The 12,096-nt window shown below is 53.4% G+C and overlaps 5 protein-coding genes across 5 annotated transcripts; 1 reads left to right on the top strand and 4 right to left on the bottom strand.

Moving 5' to 3' along the window:
• Window positions 1-1,037: 1,037 nt before the first annotated feature.
• Window positions 1,038-1,290, bottom strand: FIBRA_04733 (uncharacterized protein; the record flags this gene model as incomplete). The annotated part of the gene is made up of 2 exons (XM_012326523.1): window positions 1,038-1,185; window positions 1,241-1,290. 2 exons carry the CDS (start codon window positions 1,288-1,290, stop codon window positions 1,038-1,040), a joined length of 198 nt encoding a protein of 65 aa, XP_012181913.1.
• Window positions 1,291-3,801: 2,511 nt separating this feature from the next.
• On the top strand, window positions 3,802-6,154 carry FIBRA_04732 (uncharacterized protein; the record flags this gene model as incomplete). The annotated part of the gene is made up of 11 exons (XM_012326522.1): window positions 3,802-4,116; window positions 4,172-4,297; window positions 4,360-4,465; window positions 4,524-4,629; window positions 4,685-4,764; window positions 4,818-4,926; window positions 4,993-5,161; window positions 5,212-5,252; window positions 5,307-5,349; window positions 5,425-5,766; window positions 5,843-6,154. The coding sequence occupies 11 exons, from the start codon at window positions 3,802-3,804 to the stop codon at window positions 6,152-6,154; spliced, it is 1,749 nt and encodes a 582-aa protein (XP_012181912.1).
• A 996-nt stretch (window positions 6,155-7,150) lies between these two features.
• On the bottom strand, window positions 7,151-8,014 carry FIBRA_04731 (uncharacterized protein; the record flags this gene model as incomplete). The annotated part of the gene is made up of 2 exons (XM_012326521.1): window positions 7,151-7,786; window positions 7,856-8,014. 2 exons carry the CDS (start codon window positions 8,012-8,014, stop codon window positions 7,151-7,153), a joined length of 795 nt encoding a protein of 264 aa, XP_012181911.1.
• A 1,291-nt stretch (window positions 8,015-9,305) lies between these two features.
• On the bottom strand, window positions 9,306-10,310 carry FIBRA_04730 (uncharacterized protein; the record flags this gene model as incomplete). The annotated part of the gene is made up of 1 exon (XM_012326520.1): window positions 9,306-10,310. The coding sequence occupies one exon, from the start codon at window positions 10,308-10,310 to the stop codon at window positions 9,306-9,308; it is 1,005 nt and encodes a 334-aa protein (XP_012181910.1).
• A 347-nt stretch (window positions 10,311-10,657) lies between these two features.
• Window positions 10,658-11,870, bottom strand: FIBRA_04729 (uncharacterized protein; the record flags this gene model as incomplete). The annotated part of the gene is made up of 6 exons (XM_012326519.1): window positions 10,658-10,883; window positions 10,953-11,263; window positions 11,327-11,533; window positions 11,589-11,650; window positions 11,712-11,799; window positions 11,850-11,870. 6 exons carry the CDS (start codon window positions 11,868-11,870, stop codon window positions 10,658-10,660), a joined length of 915 nt encoding a protein of 304 aa, XP_012181909.1.
• Between the last annotated feature and the right edge of the window lie 226 nt (window positions 11,871-12,096).

Here is a 12,096-nt window from a genome sequence, read left to right as displayed (position 1 = left end):
GCGCGGGCGCGGGCGCAGACCCGCCCAGCCCCGCACCGTCGGCGTCGGTGTGCTCGTCAGCGCACCTCGACACAACGCTGGTGGAGGAGGAGGAGGAGGAGGAGGACGGCGTCGGGCTGAAGGAGCTCCAGGCGCGCGTTGCGGAGCTGGAGCGCGAGATGGGGGCGCTGAGGGGGAAGAAGCGCGAGCTGCGCGAGAAGGTCCGCGCGCTGCGGCGGGCGCGGCGGGAGGAGCGCCAGGCGGCGGAGGCGGAGTGCGAGGAGTGCCGGAGGCAGATTCTCGCACTCGAGCAGCAGCTGGGGGAGAGCGACCGGAAAGTGAGGTGGTATGCTGACCGGATGGGTGCGATTGCGGTGGGTCTGCGCGTTCTGGCTGTGCATGGCGTGGGTGCTAATTGGGGTGCCCTTGCATTGCAGGCTTTTGCAGGGACACATCCTGTGTCAGTCTGAAGGCTGCTGCGCCTTATCTGCTGGCACTCTGTCCCTCATTCTTGCGTGTATCTCATCCGTGTTATGTTAGTTGTGATCGACCACTGTATAAACCTGCATGTATTCTGGCGATTTATGTGGCACCATGTAATGAATCCTATATCAGAAAGCAAAATGTTGAAATCACGAATGCACTCGAGTTGACCAGAAGAATATTACGAAACGATTTCTGATCCTAACATGCGCGAACGCACAAAATAATCGCATGGCATTACATGAAGCATATACGTACATGTGAAACCGAGTACAACACAAATCCAGGAGAAAGATACAGCATGCTAATGTCCCATACACAGTAATTAGTTGATAAGTTATGCGTGCTGCAAAAGTGTCCGCAGAGCTGCGTCGAGCTGCTCCTGACTATCGCGTAAGGTATCGTAAGGTAAGGTGGAGGATATCTCCGGTGCCGTGAGTGTCCAGATTCGACAAATGTCCCGCGATGAGAAAGCGTGTAAAGGAGCGTTTTTTCGGGAAGGGTGTAATGAAACCGGTCGGTGTATACGATGCGCGATGCGCGCGCTCGATGAGGGCGGCTAGGATGGGGGCGGTTTAGTTCAGGCGGACGCTGCGGCGGCGCGCGGTCATAAGGACAAAGTCTTCGGGGAGGATGGATGCGCGCTGCTGCTTGCGGGTCGTCTGGCTGAAAGCCTTCCAGGCGCGTATAAGGCGACGCTCGAGGAACTTTTTGCACGAGAGGCTGCGAGGTATAAAGTAAGAAAAAGTTATGTTGAGCGCGCAGGAGAAATACATACCGAGGCCTCTGGATCTCGGGGATGGATGCGCCCAGGTAGCGAGTAGCCATGGTGTTGTGGGGAGTAATGCGAGTAGCGGTGGTTTGTGATGGCAGTGAGTTCGCGTAGGACTTCGCGGCAGGAGACCGGTGTGGTTATACAAGTGGGCTAGGGATACAAGATGGAGGTGGTCGTATTAGAGGGGGAGTAGTAGGTTTAATCGTCACGGACGAATATACAGGTGATTTGGATGTGTGGTGGCGAGTCACAACGAGAACAGCCCGAGCAACAGCCCATCTTATATTCCAGGTCCCTTCCCGCCTCTATTGAGCCCACCGGGTCCCGAGACTATTATTCGGGTAACCGCCGTATTGCCGCAGACAATGTGGCCCGTAGTCTGCGTGTCAGAGCATTGTGGGCACAATGGGCGTGGAGGCAGAGTGACAACCGTGGCGAGGAACTGAGTTCGCTCGCGTTTGTACACAGTCGTGGTTACCAAATACAAGCACAAGGACAAAAACGACAGCCACATTGTTCCAAAATAGGCGACGAGGCTCCCATTTATGGACAGTCACATGACTATGGCGCCTACGAGCGTTCAATTGTAATTTGCAAGGAGTCGAATTGATTTACGTTCGACCAGCGCTCTCAGCTCTTTTCCTTGCCGACATATGCAATGTCGCCTACTGTCACCTGGAAGTGTCCGAGACAATGACAAAAGAGTTAGCTGAAGATTCGCCTGCATCTACTCTTAGTAACACCCTGAGTCTTTCGGTCTTCTCTTGCTTGGCTGGGTAACTACAGGTTCAGAGTCATGGACACTCCAACTCGGTCTCAGGCTGCAGATCTAGCTTTTGAGGGCTGTCATCTAACTCAAATCGCTCGATAATTTTAATAAAAACCGCTGAAGTTTGCACTAGATGAGACATGATGCTAGGTATAGTCATATGACAATTTCAGACCAGTGCAGGTGAAGTATATCACCCACCGAAGTTTGTCGAGCTTTCAGGGTCTCATTTCGCGGTATCTGAGACAATTAGCATCGCTTAAATCACGTTCCCGCCTGCCCACAGAAAGAGTCTAGATATCATTTCAACGAGCCGTCTGCCGGCAGAGTAAACACGCTGTATCCTCCTGGCACTAAGGATCAAGAAAACTCACCATCGGTCCGGTTGACTAATTGTTCAGAAATTTGGGGGCGGCTTGAGAAGCTCAGCTCAGAGCGAACAATCTGACTGCATGTGTCCACGAAGGCGATGAAATCTACTGAGTCGGTTGTCAGGCTTCGTCATACTCTTTTACTTGTGGACGTCGTGACCTGAGAGCCATACACGGCAAGAATTCGTATCACTTAAGCAGGACCTACTTGACTCCGAGTCTTGGAGGATGTTTTCGACTGGACTGGCTTATAGGCTTTTATAGGTGTAAGATCCAAGCGCTTAAGCCATTAATATGATCGACTAGTACGACTCTAATTTAGCCCATTGTGAGTTTCTTTCTTATACTCAATTATCCTCGCTGATGATTATGCGTTCTATAAGTTGCAAGCAGCATGTCCACTCTGGACTCCAAAGACTTTAGAGCCTTTTAGGTTATTTGTTGGTAAATGTCCATATGAACACCTCATGCATTTCAGCTACGTCGGCTTGTCTATCAAAATCATATGGAAACGTTCATGGTGAGCCGTAGGCTTACAGCAGATTATTGACGCAAACCACTCAGACATTCTCAGGGAGATATGCTTCTGTGCCCTATTCGGAGACGAGGAGGGCGATCTTGATAGAGGCTTCCACAGTGAAGGCAGGGCTCCGGTATCGGTCGCTCCGAGCGATCCACAGGAAAACATCGATCTTCAAGCGAGCAGAGGCTGGAATTCGGAACCGATTAGGACAATTTGGCACCTGAGGTCAGTGGTCTGCTATCTGCTCAACAACCTCATACATGATGACTCTTAGGCTGCTAGCATGGTTGGCTGCGAAGGGAATCCCTCGCAGCTATCTAAAAGTAGGGTTGCCCTTCGAAAGATACATTCGTGAAGCTGGGTTTCACGAGTGCGTTTGCGTCTCTCTTTTTGATCATCGCAATGTGGCGCTATAAATCGAAATTATTGGATCCGCATGCGATAGGACATGTTATTCGTGGATGCACTTCCTTCCGTGCAAACAACTCGTTTGTAGTATGCTGCCGCGTATCTTGGAGTGCGCATTAGGGTCAACTTATGGAACGTGCGTGCTGTGATCAGCTCGGGCACATTGAAAATGTCTTTAAGGTGACTAAAATTGTGACTTGGATCCATGGCACTACTTCTTGTCAGTGCAGGGCAGAGCTTCAGAAGAAAATACGAACAGGCGCTCATATACCCCCGGAAGCGAACATCGGTGCACTTCAATGCCGGATCCTCAGCCTCAGCCTCAGGTCTCCTCAAACCGGGACATGACGTCTGTTGTACGACAAAAGTTGTGACCGCCAGCATCGCGTTGGCACAGCGCCTTAGCTCGTTTCAACCTGCTCTCGTAATTGTATCCCTCGAGCGTTCAGGGATTCTGGGAGTGCCCTATGTACGTCTTTAAGCCCTCCTCGGTATGTGTGCACCATTTGCTCCACAAATCCCATCATCTCACACTGTTGTACCACCCTCTGCCCTTCTCTCCCCCACAGCCCGTCGGCAACCCATCATATCCGCCATGGACTCGTCCAGCAAGCACTCAGCGGACACACCCTCTGAGGACACGGGAATCGTCCTTGGTATAAGTAAAGACACATCCACTATCACCCTACAAGAAGTGGACATCGAAACTGTCGATCCAAATGTGTCCGCAAGGCAGGGCAAGCCCAAAGCCTTCTGGTTGATCTTCTTCGCGCTCTCCATCTCCGTCTTTATCGTCGTTCTCGAGGGTGTATGTATTTTCTCGTCTCTTCGTCTGCGCTGTCGCTCATGTTGCAGTATGTCAGTCGTCCATGGGCAATGTGCTTCCGACGATTGCGGGCGACTTGGATATCGCGCAATTCACCTGGATCGGCACGACGTACCAGCTCGCGTCTACTGCGCTACTTCCGCTGAGTGGAGGATTGGCCCAGGTGCGCCGTGCACACACAGTACCCCTTCTACTGAGCGCCCACGAACACGGGCTACGTATCAGATTTTTGGACGACGGCCTGTAATGCTCGTGGCCCTCATCCTGTTTGCTACCGGGGGTGCGGTTTCCGGTTCGTCAAACGGGGAGGCCATGCTCTTCACAGGAAGAAGTCTGTATCCGATCCTCGGGATGCGATACCGTGAACGGCATATTCTGACGGTCTGCAGCTCTCCAGGGCCTCGGGGCCGGTGGTGTCCTCACACTCACGTCCATTGTCCTCTCTGACATACTACCTCTGCAAGAACGTGGTGTATACAACGGTCTACTGGGGATGTACGTGCTCGACGCGTCTGTTGAGCTAATTGTCTGACCTTACACGTTAACGTAGTGTCTGGAGCGGAGCGTCCGGCGTCGGTCCAATCATTGGGGGTACATTCGCGCAGAGCGGTCACTGGCGCTGGTTGTTCTGTAGGCAACCTTACCATACAATAGAGCGATGACTAAAGTGGCTCATACTGCAGACGTTACTATACCGATATCGGGACTCGCGGCGACACTTGTGCTGATCTTCGTGAAGCTTCCAAAACCGGACGGGGATCTGCGTTCTAAACTCAGAAGAATTGACTGGATGTGCGTATTGTTGTCATGAACAAAACGTTCTACCCAGAGAGTGACTGGATCATCCTTGCTCTTCAGTGGCAATGCAATCGTTATGAGTAGCTCTACTGCCGTTGTAATCGCTATGACGTGGGGCGGAGTGGAGTACGCGTGGATATCTGCTCCTGTTCTTGTGCCTCTCGTGCTTGGAATGGTTGGGCTCGGATGCTTCTTATTGTACGAGGGTCTCTGCGCAAAAAACCCTCTCGTGTGTTTTCCGTTTTCAAACATATTGGATAGCACTGACTATATACGCAGATTCCCTTGTCGGTCATTCAAAATCGGACCAGCATAAGTGGGTACGTATCTGCGCACCCATATTGGCTACCATTTCGACAACGTATCTTGTATAGATACCTGCAAACCGCCATCCTCTCCGTTATCCTAACCGGATTCGTATGTCAGTCATCCCGTCCTATCCTTGTGCCCACCTACTCACTTCCCACAGACTATTTTCCTGTCTACTTTCAGGCATGCAAGAATTCTTCACCTATCACTTCGGGTTTCGAATTGCTTGGCGCAGCCCTCACACTTGCGCCGATGAGCCTTGTCTCGGGCGCGGTCGTCGCGAAGACAGGGCGGTACCGCCCACCGCTGTGGGCGGGCTGGGTGCTTGTTGTCCTCGGCCAGGCCCTACTCATGCTCCTGCGCGCAGACTCTGCGCGCGTAATAGCGATTGTATTTTCCGTCATCATTGGGACTGGCACTGGCTTCGTCTACAGCACGACGTACTTTCCTGTCCTCGCACCGCTCTCCATCGCCTCGGGCGCGCCGGCGATGGCGCTGTATGTCTTTCTGCGCACGTTTGGCCAGGTGCGTCTACACCCGCATTCGGATGCCCATATGCTATGCTGACATGTCTGCCTTTCCATGTGTGCGCCCACGACAGGTCTGGGGCGTCGCGATCGGCGGGTCGGTGCTGCAAAACCAACTTATGCAGAGGCTCCCAAGCGCGTTCTATGCGCACTCGTCGCACGGCACTGCGCTCGCGTACGCAACGATCCCTGTGATTCCGTACCTTGCAGAGCCGCTGCGGACGCAGGTGAGAACCTCATTCGCGGACAGTCTGGCGGCGCTGTGGCGCGTGCAGCTTGTCATCGCCGTAGTAGGGCTCGTCGTGAGCTTTTTCATGCGAGGGCTTCCCCTCCACACGGAGACGGATCGCGAGTGGGACACATCGGGCGTGAAGAGGAATGAGTAGGACGCCAGCGGCGGCTGGCCGGAACTTGGATGTGTTGATCAGGACAGCATTTTGCCGTGAACTACTGCTAAGTACGTGTATCTCTTTGCATTACTTATTACTTATAGTGTCTTCTTTTTTCTTTTTTCTTGTACAATAAAGACTGCCGTACTTACGAATCTGTCGTCAATTGAGGATTATCATATATATACATCGGTGGCTAAGAACGACCTTAAGTTTATGGATGGGATCTCTTTTTGGTATGTCACTCCAATGTTCAACATGTGGTGGCAGCGTATATAAGTATATGGATTCTTCCGATGTGCCTTTCAAAGGTCGAGTGTGACAGGACTGAGAAAGGCGTAGTCTAGTCAAGATCCCATCGAGATCGCGCCGCAAGGCGACTCGAGTCACTCGGCATGTAATAGCTGGAACCTGAACGTGTTGGGATTGCACCAGCACCAACTCAATGATTGCAGACTACTCGTCAAGCTGCAACCCGAGTATGATGCAGGGATTTACACCTTCTTGACGTGCATCTTTTGGTGCGAGATGTGCTTGAGCGGCGTCCCCTGAAAAGGACCACGCATACATTGGTTCGTCATCCCTGATAGATACTCATAATCATACAACACTCACCTGCCTCTAGCCGGATGGATCTGTCTCTCGTTGACAATCTAGTGACACTCATGCCTCATCGAGCGAACTATGGTCCAGGCCTTGCAATGCCACTTTGACATTTCTGGACGGAGTAATGCTTCCTGGCACTACCATCATGCATGTCGGCGACAGGGAGCGCTTCGCATATCAAGGTCGAAAAGAGCAAACATTAACAATACATTTTCGTGATAGATCCTACAAGGTCTCTCCGACTCATGCCCGACCCTACTGCCAACCTGCTCTACCCACACACATGAACGGCCTCATCAAAGCAGCCATTGACTAGTGTCCAATCTGCAAGAGCGTTAAAGTTGGAGTCTTTCGACGGAGGAGACGCGCACATTCAGCAGCCCAGATTTAGTCCTTGACGAACTTGATGTACCCGACACCCCCCCTAGTGCCCGTGGTCCGTGTGTACGTGTTCACCTTGTTTGTGGGGTTTGGGATGGCAGGGTTGCTCGTGACGACTGTGACGCTTTTGTGATTGTCCAGGCTTTCCTGCAGCCACTCCTTCAGCCCAGCGGCACCCCACTGTACATACTTTACCTCCCCCTTTCGCGCCTTCGCCGTGACGTTCAGGTGAAAGTACGTATCATTACCGTACTGGCCTTGTAAATTCGCTATCCACTGCACGCCGACGTTCTTCCCATCCTGAAACTCGATGTCGAAGTGCGTCTGCAAGTCGATGCGGAAGAGCTTCTTGTCCTTTTCGATAGCCTTCCTCAGCTGGCCAGTGGGCCCCGTCTTCTTATGGTCCTTAAACGCCTTTTCGGCGTCCTGGATCGTCATATTGACGATGTTGTGGTTGTCCGTCCACGTAACAGCTGGATCAATCCACTGATCGATCAGACCCTGCAGGAGGATCTGGATATCGTCGTTCTTAGCCGTCTTAATGGTGTGCGTGGGGCTGGGTAGCGTCCAGGCTCGTGGCGCCTTGCGGGCACTAAGCTCTGTCTCTTTGAGGGATAGCTCCTCAGAGGTTGACTCTGCGATCTATGCAGTCGGTAGGAAGGTGAGGAAACAATTGTCCTAGTTTCGTTGAACTCTGTATGCAAAACGCACCTGTGACTCTGATACAATCTCAGCGCCAGTCTCGGTAGTTTCGGGACAAGATAGTGAAGACATAGTACACGCGTTGGATGGAAATTTGGGGAGGAGTGGGATACCATTTGGGGGAGAATCTGGCCGGGCTTTTATACTCGCCTTCTCTGTCCATGACATTGGTGGTCATTCGCCAACCACTACAGATGTCACCGGTTGTCGTCATTGAAAAATCTCCGCGACACGATATGGAAGACAAAATGACTTGACCGGCGGTATTGGGGGACCGCAGTGCAATACACCCGAACGCTTGACTGAAATCGGTGTTAGAATGTGTATATAGTGATGCTTACTATGAGCTAGGCCCTTAGTCGTCGCTTCCAATCATACATCGTCCAACCACTTGACTTCGGCATTCCAGCAGCATCAAGTGCAGCCGTAAAATCTCAGTTGGAGCCATACAGTTGTATCTCCGCAATACAGACCTCTTGTCTTCGTGAAGGGGAAAGCGCGGCTTCAAAGATGTAACATATTGGGGCTGTCAATCACGCAGCCTGATAGTGCCGTGACGGATATCATGTACTTAAGTACATGTTGACCCACCTGCTCTCAGCCTCGTGACAAAGATTCGCAGAAGAGGACCGCAAACGAGCCGATACTGATCGTGGGTTTCTCTTGAGATTGTTATTTCCACGCTGATCACAGCACACCTGGCCATAGATTCCGGCCCTCAGTGACTCTCTTTATAGACTAGGCTTTCGTATGTGGGTACGCGGACCCCCTTCAACATGTTCACTTGTAAACCCGTGTTGTAGCTGTCGTCATTTGAAGGTTATATGTGTACATTGATGGTAGGCAGCTAAAACCGCCTAAATATTATGGATCGGATTATTTCGTGACTCAAAACGTACCTTACAGTATGCAGTGTCGGCAATTTGCATCTTTCAAGTTAGGGCAAAAAGGCTCAGAAAGCGCTGGACTAGGACAAGTTAATGGTCGAGATCCAATCGGGATCGCGAGCAGCCTCCGCAGAATCAAAGTTGCACCAGCCGAAATATCTTGACCACCAGTGTACGCGGACTGTACGTGTGCATCCCAGTGCGGCTTTTCCCAATCCGTGCTCTTTCAGATTTCTGGCTTCCGTGTCTGTCAATCCCAACTCGCCTGAAATCGTAAAAAATATTTCGTGTTCAACGAGGGTCATAGCAACGACCAGAATGTGAGCTGACTTTACGTGTAAGCTCAGAGAAATCTCGTAGCAGATGGAAAGGTACGATACAAACACTTTTGAAATGGGCGGCTTCGCACATATTTACCGTGACGTATCCGAGTTAACGGGCGATTGCATATATGCTATTCATACATTCGTCTAGAAAGCGGAAGCCCACGTAATCGTTATGTTCATCGTTCATGTGCCTTTTAAAATACAGATGAACTGGTCATGCAATAGCCCACGACAATGCGAGTATGTTTAAAGCTGAATACCGCGTCTTCGTCCTCTTCTCCAAAACATGCCCGCAACGATGGCCTTCACTAGCGCAGCCACGGCCAGCCCCCATCCTACACGATGCACCATCTCCTCCCTCGCCTTCTCTTCATCATCCACTCCAAACACAAGGAGGCTCGCACCGAGGGCGGCGCCGCTCATGACGGCGCCGAGGCCGACGAAGCGTTTCCAGCGCTTCGTGGGGGATCCGGGAGCGACGGCGCTGAGCCAGACACTTGTCCACGCGACGGACGTCGCGTACGGGGTCGCGAAACGTTGCACGAGGACAGCCTGGATGGCCATGCTGGACGAGATGAGCGCGAGGGTGAGGTGCGAGTACGAGAGATACTCCGCGCCCGCGGGTGTGGTCGTCAAGACGAGCACAGAGGCCATGACGAGCAGGGCGGATTGGAAAGCGGTCGAGCGGGCGGGGGAGATGGCCTCGGGGAAGCGTGCGGCGGAAAGGCCGCCGAGAAGGAAGCCTCCGAGGGCGCTGAGGCGTTCGGAGCTGCCAGAGGAGAGAAATTGGGACGTCGCGATAGAGAGCTCGGTGGTTGAGGTGGGGAGGTGGGCGAAGAGTGCGGGGAGGTGGGCGAGGAGGGCGGGGAGGTCCATGCCAAGTTGGACGGTGGTGCCAGTGACGAAGGCGCACCAGACACCAGAGACAGCAAAGGTGAGGCTGTCGACGAGGCCGGTGGAGAGGCAGAAGAGCAGGAGGGCGCTGTTGGGGGGGCTGGGCTCGAAGTCAGGGTCAGGAGGCATGCTCTGCGGGAGGATGGGCGACGAGAGGGGTTTTGTCATCGGTAGCTTAGGCGGCGGGGACGATGGCGACGACGTGGACGAGCCTGGCAGACTGGTGAGGGTGCGGGTGCGGGTGCGGAGGAGGGCGGCGAGGGCAGGCGAGGATAAAGAGGGCTGTATGCGGGTGCGCCATGGTGAGCGACAGGGATTTGAGCAACGACCGATGGCGGGGAGCCTTGGCACACTCATCGCGGAACTTGGCCAGCAGAAGCCCCACCTCCCATATCCAGCCTCCGCTGCCCCCCGGCCCGCCCTCCCGTCTGACGGATCTACCTCAGCCACCGCCTCTTTCGCTCTCTTTGGCTCGCAGCATACCGCACGAGACTCAGCCGTACATGCCTCACTGCTTCTATTTGATGCAAACACGCTGCTCGCTTGCTCGTCTGACGCGGATAACAACGTAATCATGCATTCCAAGCTCAACAAATACGAGATACAAGGGCGTAGTGCCAGTCCATGTGCGCAATCACGACACAATCTATGAAGACATGTCCGTTAAATGAGCCACTCTGACACAATGCATTCTCGCAATCATCTCAACCCCGGCCGGAACTTTCATCAAGCGCATTGGGCCTATTCGGAGCATCTCCTGTGCGGACAGCAATCCCATTTGCAACCGTGTCGACGCTGTTCATCTGGATTCCATTCGCGCTAGGCTCCTTGCTGGGGCGCAAGACACTTGCGATCTTCTTCGCCAAGACACTCGGCTCCGCTTCCAGCGCCATCTTCAAGAACCAAGGCTTGCTCATATAATTCCTGATACTGTACAAACATACCATGCAGTGAGCTAACGCCACCGCTTGGTAGATTCGCCGTGGCGACAAGACTCACCCGTCCGGCAGCAGCACAACTACATTCGCCCCTTTGGTCTTCGCGATCCGCTTGCCCACCTCGTTGCTGCTAAGCCATCGCAACGCACCGCTCAGTGAACTACCGCTGCTTCCACCGACAAGGAGACCCTCCATCCGCATCAGCTTTCGCACTGCCTCGAATGCCTCTTCATCCGACGTCTTGATCCAATGGTCCATTTCCACTCGTGACAGAACGTCCGGCACGAAATCGTACCCGATGCCTTCTACGATGTATGAAGCGCCAGCGTCGGCAGTGTTGAGAGATTCCGGCAGGGCCAAAATACTTCCTTTCTATAAACATAAGGATTGAGTGAGTGTGTTGACCTATTATTGTGGGAGACTCATTCCACTTACGGGATCCACTCCAACCACAATGCACTCCTTGTTATGTTTCTTCTTGATAGCTCGAGAGATACCTGTAATAGTTCCCCCAGTCCCCGCACCCGCTACCACGACGTCCACCTTGCCTGAAGACGGCTGGGCCGCTGTCGCAGGCGTCAATGTCACCGCCTCGATGATTTCGGGGCCCGTCGTATGTTCGTGTGCGAGTGGGTTGTTCACCTATCTCACAAACGTCAGCTCTTCTCCCGGATATCGCGCACAAAGATTCACGCACATTAGCATACTGGTCAAGGATGATCCCTCCCGGAATCTCACGCTGCAGCTTCCGCGCGACGCCTGCGATGATCGTTAAGGAATTCAGCCACGAGAGGTACGCCTCGGTAAGTGACGGCTCTACCTATGTGCGACTCGGGCGCATCCCACGCTGCCTCCGTCGGGGTGCGCACCACTTCCGCACCGAGCGCGCGCAGGGCGGCTTCTTTCTCCTGTAATTAGCGGTGAGCAGGGTGGGTGGCACCAGGGAAAGGGGACGCACGAGAGACATCTTGTTAGGCATCGTGATGATCACCGAATATCCCTTATCTGTAGTATTCAGCACATGTACCGCACGCAGGAAGTAATGGGTTTGACCTTGACCGCACACGCCATCGCGAGCCCGATGCCTGTACGGACCCGGTGAATGAGTGGCACAGAGGCGTAGGAGGGCGAGGAAAGCGCACCTGTGTTCCCAGAGGTCGGCTCGATGACGACGCTCTGGCCGGGGACGAGTCTGCCCTCGCGCT

Source organism: Fibroporia radiculosa, assembly GCF_000313525.1.
Source record: "Fibroporia radiculosa TFFH 294 genomic supercontigs, scaffold3327, whole genome shotgun sequence".
Lineage (NCBI taxonomy): Eukaryota > Fungi > Basidiomycota > Agaricomycetes > Polyporales > Fibroporiaceae > Fibroporia > Fibroporia radiculosa.
The sequence above is the reverse complement of the archived record's forward strand: the minus strand, read 5'-3'. Positions and strand labels throughout refer to the sequence as shown.